Source organism: Myzus persicae, unplaced genomic scaffold (genome assembly GCF_001856785.1).
Source record: "Myzus persicae strain clone G006 unplaced genomic scaffold, MPER_G0061.0, whole genome shotgun sequence".
NCBI lineage: Eukaryota > Metazoa > Arthropoda > Insecta > Hemiptera > Aphididae > Myzus > Myzus persicae.
Window position 1 is genome coordinate 592599 of NW_019103222.1, and position 13570 is coordinate 606168.

Here is a 13570-nt window from a genome sequence, read left to right on the forward strand (position 1 = left end):
TTTTTTTAATGTTTATACAATCTACTCCTATAATATTTTCTGATAAAATTTCATTAATTTAGCGGATACAGCTGTTGTGAAAACAGTCAAAGGTGATAAAGGCGCAAAAGGAGATCATGGGGAAAAAGGAGCCGTTGGTAATCTGGGCCCAGGAGGAAACCCCGTAAGTATAATTTATTATATATTCTTTATTTGGACTAAAATGCACACATTACAAAAATAAAAGGTAGGTACCTGATAAGTTTATTTTAGTTATTAAATCATAACAAAAGTGGAAACATTTCTCCATTACATAGAATTATTATACAAGGGAAGAATTTTCGAGTCTCTCAATTATGAAATATAATAATTGTACATAAAACCTATGTACCATATAGTTATATATAGTACTGTGATTACATATATTACATTATACAATATATTATGTACCTACTAGCATAGTTTCATATTAACTATACAAATAGTATATATTCTAATAAATGTAAAAAAATATACATTCACTATAATTGAATGTAATTAAATGTTTAATTTACATATTTTTATTACTATTAATATTTAATACATTATACTTATTCGACTAATGGACAAGAGTTTATAAGTCCTACCCGCACAAAAATATGTTTTTAAAATGAATTAATCAATAAATTATTCATTAATAGTAAAAATATCTTCTTACCGTGTAATAAGCATAGTGTATGTATGTTGGTATTTGTCATAATTTTGTATTTAATTTACATACAAATAAACCAAAAAATATATTTTTTTTGGAACAAAATTATAATGGTGTATTACGTAGCTATATGTAAATAAAATAAATTACACATGTTACCATGTTTTACCTGTGGTTTAAGGGTCCTCCTGGTTTGACGGGTCCCAAAGGTGAACGAGGAGAGCCCGGATTACCAGCACTTGTATCATCTACGACCGATCTAGGAATGAACATCAAAGGAGATAAAGGTAGGAATGAATACATTTATTCGTTTAAACTTTATACTATAATAAAAAGTAAAAATTAATAAGCAGTCTATTTTTAGTGTGATAGGAGTACAAACATAATTGTCCTATGTTGACGACATTGACGACTAGACAAAGATAATATTACCTATATTCGTTTTTCAAACATAATGAATAAAGATGAATTTATACAATTTGTCGTGCACTAAGCACTTGTCCATTATTGTAAAACAAAAAAAAAATGTTAATAAATTAGTTATAATATTACAGTATATTATTATTCATTATATTGCATCTAATTATTACTATTTAAATTAAATTGATATCAAGAAATATTATTTTTTGACCCATGATGTAGTAAAAATAAAATTGTATTTTATAGTTATTCCTTTTTAATTACTTATATTTGTTAAGTATCTAAGTATACATGTTTTTTAGTAAAAGTGCATTTATATCAACATAGAGTAAAATACTTTGTGTTATTACCTACTGACATTTCAATAATAACGTATATTTTAATATTGTGTGTATTTAGGTGAAATGGGAAGACGAGGAAGACGCGGAAAACCAGGTAAAATATACCATTAAATTTGTGTTTAATTAACTCACGGGTTTTCAGTGGCGGATCCAGTGATAAGTTTTTTTTTTTTTTTGGAGGGAGTTAATAAAAGGCTATGAAATTGGCCAAACACAGTGTAGAACATAGGGAAACTACGGAAATTGGGGGGGGGGCATTGATTTCAACTTCAAAACGCCATGTAAAATGGATTTTTTAAATTATTTTTTTAACTATTATTAATTTATAGGTCCTACTGGTCCACCTGGTCCACCCGGAGAAATTGGTCTACCTGGTTTACGAGTAAGTTAAAAAATAATATATTGCTACTATAATATATATATATATATATCTATTATTATAATGTACTAAACGAGATAACTAATTCTATATTATGATGTTTGTTATTAATACGCTAATCAAAAATTAAGGAAGACGTAAGTTTTATTGTTGAAATAGCTATCATGCAGCAGTAATTATACAAAATAAATTTAAAAGATCCAATTATTATTAAAAAAAATCCTGTCACTGATGTAGTTTGAAACACGACAAATAGACGATATTTTATTTATTTTTAGATTAACTTTTCAATCATTTACGATATTTATTAAACCTGCTTTCTATTAAAACAGCTTATTAAATGACCTATTTGTAAAAATAATATGATATCATGATTTCACGATTGTATGTCTTAGGGTTCACCGGGCAAAGCAGGAGGTCTTAAAGGAGATAAAGGAGATCCAGGAGAATCTGTGGTAAGTAAATAATTATTAAAATACCTATTTGTATAAATGCTTTCATAATTTTAAACATTTAAAAAATATAATGATTGTGATTATAGAAAGGGGATAAAGGAGAGCCGGGAAAAGACGGATTACCAGGTTCTGGAGGTACATACGTGCCTGTTCCAGGACCACCAGGCCCACCAGTAAGTATTTTTTTATGCTTTATTCGTGTTCACGTTATCTGAAAATATTAACAAATAATGTAAATTTCACCAGGGAGCTCCCGGTATTGCAATTGAAGGGCAAAAAGGTGAACCTGGAGATCCAGGATTTTCTTCGTCACCTCTCCGAAGTAATAATAACACACTATAAGATTTTTATTTAAATCTTTACCATCAATATTGTTCGTAATTTATTATTTCCATATTCATTTTCAGGTGAAATAAACGAACCAACAATTGTACCAGGCGCTATGACGTTCCCAAACAAGAAATCAATGATAAACGTAAATATTAAATCCATATATTCATAAATCATAATATTATGCTACTTTTCGTCATACATCGCTGATAATAATTGTGCACATATTGTTTCAAAATAATTGAATTGTATTTATTATTTAGGTAACAGACAGAACTCAGATGGGTACCATTGCATTCATCATCGAAGAGGAAGCTCTTTTAGTCCGTGTCACGCGTGGCTGGCAGTACATTTCCGTGAGTCACAGTATAAAGATATGGATTTAATTGAATCATATCGAGCAATAATGTTTATTTTGTATTAGCTTGGCTCCTTGGTCACAACTGGAATCGACCCGGTCCCGACGAGCCTTCCTATGCCGACAAGAGTGCCGTTAGAATCATCGAATTTAGTACATAACCATCCAGTAAAAGATAACACAATGGTAAGGCACACTGTTCATTTTCAAAAAAATATAATTATTTTTTAGCACCCACTTACCAGCAAGTTATTGTATCATCAATAATATAATTGTTGTGTTTCCTATTTCTGTAAAATGTATACAACTGTTAAAACACGAAATCCGTCAAACCTAGTTTTAACTAGATAGTATCTACCTACCTATTAGTTTTCACAACCCTCTTTCGTCAAAACTGATTTTGACTAATTAAAACTATAATCACTAGGACGTTGGAATGGGTTATAACTTACTTTTCTTAGTTAGAACTAGTTGTGTCTGAAATAGTGAAATATAATAGTAAATACTAGAACTATCTAGTGTAAATCAATTTTCAGAAGTAATTTTTATATTGTTCGTTAAAACTTAAAACTAGTTTTAACTAAGAAAAAGTGGAAATATAAGTGGGCAAATGTTAAGATAAGTCATAGAAATGTAATGTGAACGTTTGAAACAAATAATCGAACTTTATTATTTGTTTCGGCAGGAAAAACTATCATAGCGCTTAGATTTACACAATATTTGATTTTTGTTGCACAAGCACCAATTGTTGAATATGTATTTTTTGAAGGTGCACTTCACAAAGTCTTGTCCTGACCCCTTCTATGATGATTTTGCTGTGGCCGCGCAAATGGAAATATTATTGCTTGGAACTAGTTTCTCTGTGTGAGAAATAAACTCAGGCCAAAACTAATTTTTAATGATATCTACCTAACAACTAATATTATATTAAATTGTATTTGGTGAAAAGTGAACAGCAATGAATATACTTGCAATAATGTCTGTCTAGAACTCCGTCTTTAGTTACAATTCTGCATCGTTTGTCAACGGTCGCGCAAGTTTTGGGTTTTATTTTTAATACCTAGGTTTAAACCAGGTTTAACAGATTTCAATTTTTAACTATGACATATTATTATATACTCAACACAGCATATAATAATGCAAAGATACCTTGTAAATATGTTTTTTTTCGAAACTAATGTACTCGTAATATTTTGTTCTGTTTCAGTGGCATCCTAAAATGGTGAGTATAATATAGGAATCTCTCGGGTTTGTTGAGTTTAATTACGACGTTATTAACTAACATAAAATTGAATAATATTATTAATATGTATAAGCGCGTATATTCGCGTGATTTAACTATTGCTGTACGCATCTTATATACGAACACAACAGTTATTATATTATTATGTGATGTTTCACATTGTAGTTACGAATAGCAGCGTTGAACGAGCCATACACAGGTAACATGCACGGAGTTCAGAGTGTGGACTATTCGTGTTATCGTCAGTCTCAGAGAGCGGGGCTTCACGGAGCGTTCAAAGCGTTCCTGTCTTCGCGGCTTAACAATTTGAAAACGATCGTTCACGAATCTGACAGAGATTTGCCCGTTGTCAACATCAAAGGAGACGTCTTGTTCAATTCTTGGAAAGATATATTCAGTGAAAACGGCGCGTTTATATCTCAACAGCCCAGGATATACAGTTTTAGTGGAAAAAATGTGCTCACCGATTTCACGTGGTAAGATTAATACAACTAACTATTATAGTTAGACCAAATAACTGTGGAAATTATTATAATGTCGTACGCACGTATATAACGTGTTTTATGTTATAATATATATATTTTATATTAATTAACCAGCGGCCACATAGAGTGGTTTTTTTAGTAGGTTTTTAACTGTGGGGGAGGTTACGGTTGGTTTGGAAGATGTATGTGTGGAAATGATTTATCACTAAGAACCCGGCTGGTCATCCATCCGGGATCTATAGTGGCACCGACCAGTGCTGGAATTCAGAACACATTTGTGACTGAAGCCAGACACCAAACCACACCAAGCCGCTATAATACATCGTTATCGTCGAATAACAATATGGGTATAGTAACTGCTGATCGTAAAATATTTGTCCCATATATTTTATAGGAAAACCGTATATAATTCTTATGTACTATGTTATTTAACGACTCGAAACTATAGACAGTTTATGAGAATTATTCCGGACGTTACTGGATTCCAAAGTAGTGAATTTTCTAATAAAGTCTCCGTGTACATAGGTATTGACATATTGTTTACATGTAGGCCATTTTCCTATAAAACATAAATATATAACGTACGTTTTGTGTTCCTTTATAATGTGTACATAAGCTATATTATAGTAATCATTACTGGTAGCAATTGTGTAGTTATTCCTATAGTAACAAGTCACAATAATAATATATTTATAATTAATACAATTTAACCGTACTCTGAGCTAAGATAAAAACGATTCTACAACAAAATATAATATAATATACTATATTGGAGGTTTAATCATTTTGAATAAATATAAACAGGATAAATGTGGCGTGGTGTCTACGAACAGTTGCGTACGAGTTCTGAGTATACGGGCCGACGTTTCTAGCTCCCAGAGCTTTTTAGCAACAAAATCCTTACCACACATACAATACGTATTTTAAACCAACAGTTTCCTTAGACAACCATCTAATGGCCACAGTTGCCAGGCTTTAAATCAATAAAAAAAAATTTTAATGAATATAAATAATAGATATTATAATAGTGTAAGCAATGCGACGTTCTAAAGTGCGTTTCTTCATTTTCCCGTAGATTTTAAAGGAATGATTGTCGTATTATTAATATTATTGTCCCCTAAAATAAAAAAACGAACAACTACTTATTAAAATAATACGAGATATTAGCTACCGGCCTCGTCGAACTGTATACTCGCCGTCAAGTCAGAACCCTTTTACTTTTTTCTTCTCCCGTTGCACGTATCGTACTACGGTATTTCTAATGCCGTGAAATTCGGCAAAGGCATATTAAAAGCCATTATATAACAATAACAATTCGTTTTAAATGAGCGATTCCATTGTAGTAATTTTTCCCTCTCGTAGTATGCCTTTGAAAATAAAAAAACGAGAAACCATTGTCTTTTCGTCACCGGTGCCTAGCTGCGTGTTCTATTATAGAGTAGCGGCAGCGGTATTCTCTTACAATAAACGCAATTCTGTTTTAAAACACGATTTAAAAAGATTTCGCGGGAAAGTGCTCTGCAGTGATGAATTTCGAGAAAAAAAACCAGAAAATGAATCAGAAAGAAATCCGCAAAAGTCCGAAAAATGGTGTCTTAAAAATTAATAACGATAACGATAGCTTTGTCTTGGGCAATATGTGAACTAAGTGTCTAGTATTTTTATTTTCGGCAGTTTGCCTCGAGAGTTACCCGCAGTCTGATTCTATAGTTAACGTCGTTAGTTGTCCTCATCATACGGCTTGTGATGTAGCTGATGATAGTAATAAATGTTAATTCAATAACCTAGCCTTTATTGTTCGTACGTATCTGAAGGGACAGGAGTGTCGATGACGGTCCGATGGAATACTGTAAGAAGTTCCTCTGTCGATGAAATCTTGAATGTTTTTGCCAAAGTTATAAATTTATGTCGAGAGATATTTGCTTTAAAAGTGGCTCAAACCTTTTCGTATAGTATTAGGTGTTATTTATTGTAAGCCGAAGACTCGTGATTTACCTTATATTGTTAATGATTTTTTTCGATGTTATAATATTATAATTGTGCTCTAAACATTCCATAGAGACCATAGTATGAGGATACACATTTCGCTTTCAATTTTGAGTGAGATGGAGTTTCGTGCGAATTTCCAAACTAGGATTCAAAATGCGTTTAAATGTCATTCTAGCGATTCACAAAAAATAAAAATAAATTATGAAAAAGCTTATTTGTTTTATCAATGAGAACTGTTGTTTGCCATTTGGATAATATGTAATACAATAGTATAATGTGACAATATAATATCTTATATTGTATTTATTATGTTTATAGTATTATAATCGTGTACCTACTAAAATGTCGATGATATTATTGTGTTTCATTGTTCAGGCCCCAGAAGACCATCTGGCACGGATCGGACCTGTCCGGCGACAGTGCCGTAGACGGCAACTGCGATGCCTGGAATTCTGAGAGCGCTGACAAGCGGGGACTGGGCTCGTCGTTGACGTCAAAATCCGACCGTCAGGCAAAGCTCTTGGACCAAGACTCGGCCTACGACTGCCGCAACTTTTTCGTCGTCCTTTGCGTGGAAATCACACCGCACTCGGGGGCTATGTTTTCGAGGAAACGGCGCAGTGGCAGTGGCATCGGAGGGTCGTACGACGAACTGCAACCACCGATGAGCCGCCAAGAGTACGAGAAACTCCTCGAAAGCATCGGAGCTTGAATACCATGCCTGCCCGAAAACGTATCCGTCGCTGGCTGTACTCGATTTTACGAAATATTATGTTATTATTTTAACTTAATTTTTTTGGTGTGTACGACAACGACGACGACGATACCCCGCTTCTTGTCCGATTTCATTTATTTTTGTTTTTAAACTCCACTTTGCTGTACATTATACAATGATATTATAATATCATCGGAGTGACATGATATAATATAATATACGATATAATTATAATATTATTGTCATTACCATCGACTACATCGTTAGTTAGGATTTGTATTCCATTGTCCATTCCTCGTTATTTTTCGTTATAATATACAACAACATATTTTAACAATCGCATATCATTCATACTACTTTCGCCATATCTGAATCATTTAAATAATCATTATTATATGTATTGTTATCGTGTTGAGGTTTCCGAAACCACAACAGTGGATCGCTTAAATAATATTATTATTATCACACTTCATATGATACTATTACACAATAGTGAGCCCACCCTTAAGATTATCATCATCACACTGGCACGTACCTCACAGATCTTTTGAACGACTTTTATTCGAAATTTACCTTAATATTTCCATCGATTCAATACATATTTTGAATGTTTTGTTTTTATTTATTTAACCGTAGTAAATAGTATTGTTAATGACTAAGTGAATGTTATTGCGTATTCCTAATGAATGATCGATTTACAGTTCGTAACAGAATAATATAGTTTAATATCTAATAAGCAAGCAGTGACACAATTTGAATGGTTTTAAAAAAAACCTTATTTTTGATTTAACCATATTACTTTTTACCATCAAAAAATTTATCATTAACCACATCAAAACGTCAATCATATAATATTATCAACACAGATAAGTCGTTTTTAGTTAAATTTCTAATTCCATTTCATAAATAACCATTTGCATTTACATGAATATAAAATTATTGTTTTGGACATTTAGTATATTATAATTGATAATTGTTTTACATTTATGTGTTCAAGTAATGATATTATATATTTATTTTAAATATTATTAAATCATTTTATACTATACATACATGTATGAGGTCTGTGTAAAACCTAATCGTTTATACTACAACATATAAAAACATTGATTTTATAAAACATTTTGTACATTGTATATATAGTTTTAAATCAATTAATTTTATAAATAAAATCTTAATTATTAAGGTATTAGTTTGTGTAATGATAGCACTAGTATAACCTATTAACAATTTAAAAAAATAGTTTGAAAAATAACCCAGTGCCATCAATTATCAAAACAAAATTAAAAATTGGTATGCGTATAAATAATTTGAATTTTCATTCGTATTTAAAATCTTTATTATTTTAATAATCAAACAAAGTTCAGTGCATGAATGATGGAAACATTCGATATGATTTTGTATAATGATGAATAATGTACATCATACATAAAAATTAAGTTAAGAATTAATTTGAAGTGTGTTCTATATTTCTATAAACAAATATAATATATATTTAATCGATGAACATTTTTTTTTTTTACAATAGCCATAGGACATATTATAGGATATTTTGATGTATTATTTGATGTATCGTGACTGTAATAGATATAACAATCCTTTATACATGTATCCAAAGATAGAGTGAATTTGATAAAAAAAAACTTTTTCAAGTTAAAATATAGGTTATATAATTACTATAAAATGTTTTGAATAGTATTCATTTATTAGTTCATACACAAATAAATAAATACAATTCGGAAGACATTATTTTACTTTGGTTATAAGTTATAACCAAAATACACTTATAACCTATAAGATAAAATAAGAGTATTTTTTACATTTATTTCAATTACATTAGGTACCTAAAAAAATAAAAAACTTATATGTTAAGATAAAACTAAATTAAGCGAGATATTTAATATCTTAGTCAAAGACTATAATTTTAAACATTTAATGAAAGTATAATATGTAATAAGTATATGACTTTATTAAACTTTAAAAAAAGTTTGTTTTTAATATAGTTTTAGAACATATAATTACAATAAATGATGATTATTATTGTTAATTAAAGAATACATTTTTATTGTAGCTAACTTTTATACCTATCAAATTAAATTGTATTTACTGAATTTTTATTTAAAAACATAAACTCAATTTGTTACAAAACTACATAATACAATTTACTGAAAAATAACAATTTTAAGAGGTTACAATTTCAGCCAATTCCAATACCTCCCTAAAATATAACAAACCATTCTGTATTTTATATAAATTTTACCAGCCTATAAGTTCGTTATTGTTTCTAAGCGTATGTAAGTTAAGTGTTTAATAATTAGATCGTTCTGTATTGTTTTATTAGCTACTATAATATTATTAAATGTGTAAACACTAAAATAAATTGCAATTATTATAATGTCGTAATTATTAATTTAAGCATAGTTTTTAATATATTAAATATGTCGTACCGTACTTTCCAATCCTATAACACACTAAAGTACCTACAATAAAAAAAAAAATACTGAATCCATCATTAAACCACCAATTTTCTAAGATCCACTAACTGCATTTTTTTTATTCAATGGTTTATACTCGTTATTTTTGTTTTGTATTTCATAAAAAGAATAAACCAGAAATTCACGCCAAGACGAGTTTCATAATAGTTCCCCACACTGTGTTTCTACTTTCTGTTTCCATCCAACTTTTAATGTCATTTGGAACACGGCGATATGTGTAGGCAATTTATGTACATATTTTGCTCAAGGGTGTCGGAGCCAGTACCTTTTTAGTACGAAAACATGACGTCTTAAAGGAAAATCTCTCACGTCCTATATAGAATAGTCAGATTTCGTTAATTTTTTTTTTTTGAAAGGAGTACATTTTGCGCTTCGGATCAAAGGCCGATTTTCAAAATTATAATCATTGGATATAAAATATGCATTTGAATAATGCACAATCTTTGTTATTTTTCAAACGTATTTTTCTAGCACTATTTAATGTAAAATGAAAATTTTAGTCTTTGATCCGACCTGAAAAAGTGCTCATCTTCTGGAGAAAAAAAATGATCAAAATTTGTAGTATCAATGACTAATGAGGCGTGAGAGTTTTTCCTGTGAAGTAAAGATAAATATAGATTATCTAATTTATAATCATGTAATACTCCGTATCGACCCCCCTTGTAAGTACTAAGTAGAAATAGGGTAGAACATGAGAGAAAAAGTATTATTATAATTAAGATAGCAACTAAAAGATAAAATATAATTTTCAAATTTAATAAAATTCAGGAAAATATTAAAAACCCTCACTAACTACTTTATACACACGCTGCGTAAAAATTATAATATAATTATAATATTTATAAGTTATAATACATTGTAAGACCGATGAAAAATCTTAGCTTCTCGTCACAGTGCTCTTCGTAATGTTTTACATAATATTTAATGAAATAGTATACATTGCAGTCCACTATTTATCAGGTATTTATTAGACCCTTAATCTCGGACAGTCGGACGTGATATTTAACAACTATAATAACATGATATAATGTGTATTGGGCTGACCTTCCGTAGTAGGTATTGTATTAACTGTATTAACTTGAATCATATTCTGTATGTTATAGGCAATGATACTATCAAAGATAACATCCAAGAAAGAAATTAGTGCTTCAAAATAAATTAACAGGGAAATAGGAGTAGACTAATAATAATAACTGGTATCATCTGTTGATCGAAATTAGACCATAAAAAAACAGTTTTAATATTGTAAAATCACCAAGCTCTAAAATATTTCATATTTTCTTTTACACTGTAGTTTCTTCTCATTTTATTTGTTTGAACTTTTCAAGGGCAAGGAAAACAGATATTTCCTATTTTAGTTTTCGAGTCTACAAACGTACGGACATTGCCTTTTGACAAGATGTGCATTTAAACAACAAACAGCATAATAATTAACTATTATTTTCTTTTATCACACAAATAAAATGTTTTTGGACTAAATGTTTTCGACCGATTTTTCGTCATGTTTTCTTTGTCACGGTTATTCATTAACAGAAACATATTTACTATGATTCGTAGATTTTCCTTGTAGCGGAAAAATATAGAGTGGCTTGTCTAAATGTTGGTGAAGTCAATATTTTTTGGCTTCTTAACACAAATTTGGAACACCTTCTACCCTTGTTGTGTCCGTCCGTTCTATACAGTTAGGTAAATATGTAGTTTCGAATTACGATTGTTGATAGGTAATTTATTAAGAGAATGTCAGCGAAAGATTTGTTTTCTCTCGTAGACCCACGCGCAACCAGGATAAAACGCTTTCGTACCTATAATCGGTTTTTATAATTTTTCAGTAATCTTAGTGTAAAATCACCTACTGCAAAAATTGTAAGAGGATAATGTCTTTGAGGATGACATATAGTTTTATATTTCATTATTATTTGACTATGTATTCGACTTTCAAAAAAAAAAAAAAAAATGTTTGACTTAAATGTTTTTTTTAAATTGTTTTGAGATAATATTTAGATTAACCGAGATGTCATACCCTCAAAATTATTATTCTCTATCGTTTAATGAGTGATTTTACTCGAAGATTACTCAAAAACATTTTTAAAATAAAGGTTCTGCTGAGATGCGTTCTGTCAATGTCCCACGTAAGCCAGAGAGAAGTAAAACAAACCTTACGCTGGCATCTTCTTAAGATATTTATTTAATGTCCATAGCTACGAAGTATATTATATTGTATAATATGGAATCATGGTTGATTGTCCATTGTATTAAAATACGTAAAATAATTCGAATATGGGTACGAAAACAAGTGCTTAATGTACAGATAATTAATTATCGTTGTTTATCACTCGTAAGAATTATGAATAAAATATATGTACTTGATATTAGAAATATTACCGCAGGCTGTAACTTTTCAAATAGTAAATGAAAAAATACTTACTTGAAACCACTGAAAACTCTTTTTTTCGTAAGCCATGGCTTATGATTAAAGCTGTAGTAGTAGTCGTATTAAAAACTTTTTTACCTATGTGACTCTCTTATCACGCCCATTAAGGTAGCTGTTGAAATATTCTATTGTGCAAATGCATAGATTTTTATATTTCTAATATAATAGTAATATTATGTCCCACTTTCAAATCAACCTTGTGAAAACGGTTTTACATAACTAATAGTTCACGCTTTCTAGTATGAAACAATTCAACTTGAAGATTATTTAAAAACGAATTTTAACAGTAGAGGGCAGCACCACATTATTTGCAGTTCGAACCATTCGCGTCGTTATTTTAATATTATGGTTATAAACTAAAAAAAGGAATATAGTATTGTAGTCTTGCAAAGTAATCAACACAATTTTTATTTTTTAATCATAATCATTACAGTAGATAGTCATGTGCAAATTCTAATTCTCCATGATTAGAGTGTTTTGGTGTAATTATTATTATTTCATTAACCTTTAAACCTACCTATTATTTAAATGATTATTTTAGTTCCATAATAATTGACATAGATAAAATTATAGGTATACAAATAAAAAATACGAAATAATGTTAATTAACTAACTTGAAACATTGATGAATACAGCATTGTTAATTGCATGACTAATTTCGCACCAATTAACTAGATGGTAAAATAATATTTTTAATTAAATTCTTGAAATAACATTAGATAGATATTTAGATACATGAACACAGTTCTATTTTAGAACGATAATATTATGTTGTAAAAATATTGTTCATTGCCTCCACATTTTTTTTGGACATAACATTAAAAACCTCATTAAGTGGATTGTTAAAAATAATATTATGGTGTACCTACGGAAATAATTTACAACTATGGAGTTGGCATCGAGAATATTAAAAATATTTTAAATTGTTAATTGATAAATGTTGGGACCTATTAGAGGTAACAAAGTAGTGCCTACCACAGGCGATAGGCAAAAGCAATATTGAAAAATACAATTAATAAGAAATAATTTGATTATTTATAAATGAAACACTTTCACTGAATGTATTTTCCGTTGTTCAAAATTCTTATGAAGGTGACTGCAGTAGAATATTTCAAAATAAACGTTGTTTGTCCAATTTAGTAAATTTAAAAAAAAAACTGCAAGTTCACATACATAATATCATAAGTGCTAGCGAGAACAGCAAAATAAATATGTATTCAAAATGTTGCTTACACAGCAATAAAATAAAAATAAAATGT

At 29.7% G+C, this 13570-nt stretch overlaps 1 protein-coding gene across 4 annotated transcripts in view; it reads left to right on the top strand.

Annotated features, from left to right (window-relative positions):
* The window catches only part of LOC111034025 (collagen alpha-1(XVIII) chain), a 246854-nt gene extending 239322 nt beyond the window's left edge, over positions 1 to 7532 (top strand). For 3 of the 4 annotated variants that reach the window (XM_022315042.1, XM_022315044.1, XM_022315045.1), the window contains 14 exons: positions 63 to 163; positions 852 to 957; positions 1490 to 1525; positions 1761 to 1813; positions 1942 to 1947; positions 2206 to 2265; positions 2352 to 2438; positions 2512 to 2587; positions 2673 to 2740; positions 2859 to 2951; positions 3020 to 3139; positions 4161 to 4175; positions 4362 to 4672; positions 7046 to 7532. In XM_022315042.1, the coding sequence (XP_022170734.1) occupies positions 63 to 163; positions 852 to 957; positions 1490 to 1525; positions 1761 to 1813; positions 1942 to 1947; positions 2206 to 2265; positions 2352 to 2438; positions 2512 to 2587; positions 2673 to 2740; positions 2859 to 2951; positions 3020 to 3139; positions 4161 to 4175; positions 4362 to 4672; positions 7046 to 7382 (1469 nt within the window). In that variant the 3' untranslated portion in view covers positions 7383 to 7532. The remainder of the gene's footprint in view (positions 1 to 62; positions 164 to 851; positions 958 to 1489; positions 1526 to 1760; positions 1814 to 1941; positions 1948 to 2205; positions 2266 to 2351; positions 2439 to 2511; positions 2588 to 2672; positions 2741 to 2858; positions 2952 to 3019; positions 3140 to 4160; positions 4176 to 4361; positions 4673 to 7045) is intronic. The other variant, XM_022315043.1, reaches the window with a different exon arrangement.
* Positions 7533 to 13570: the final 6038 nt, after the last annotated feature.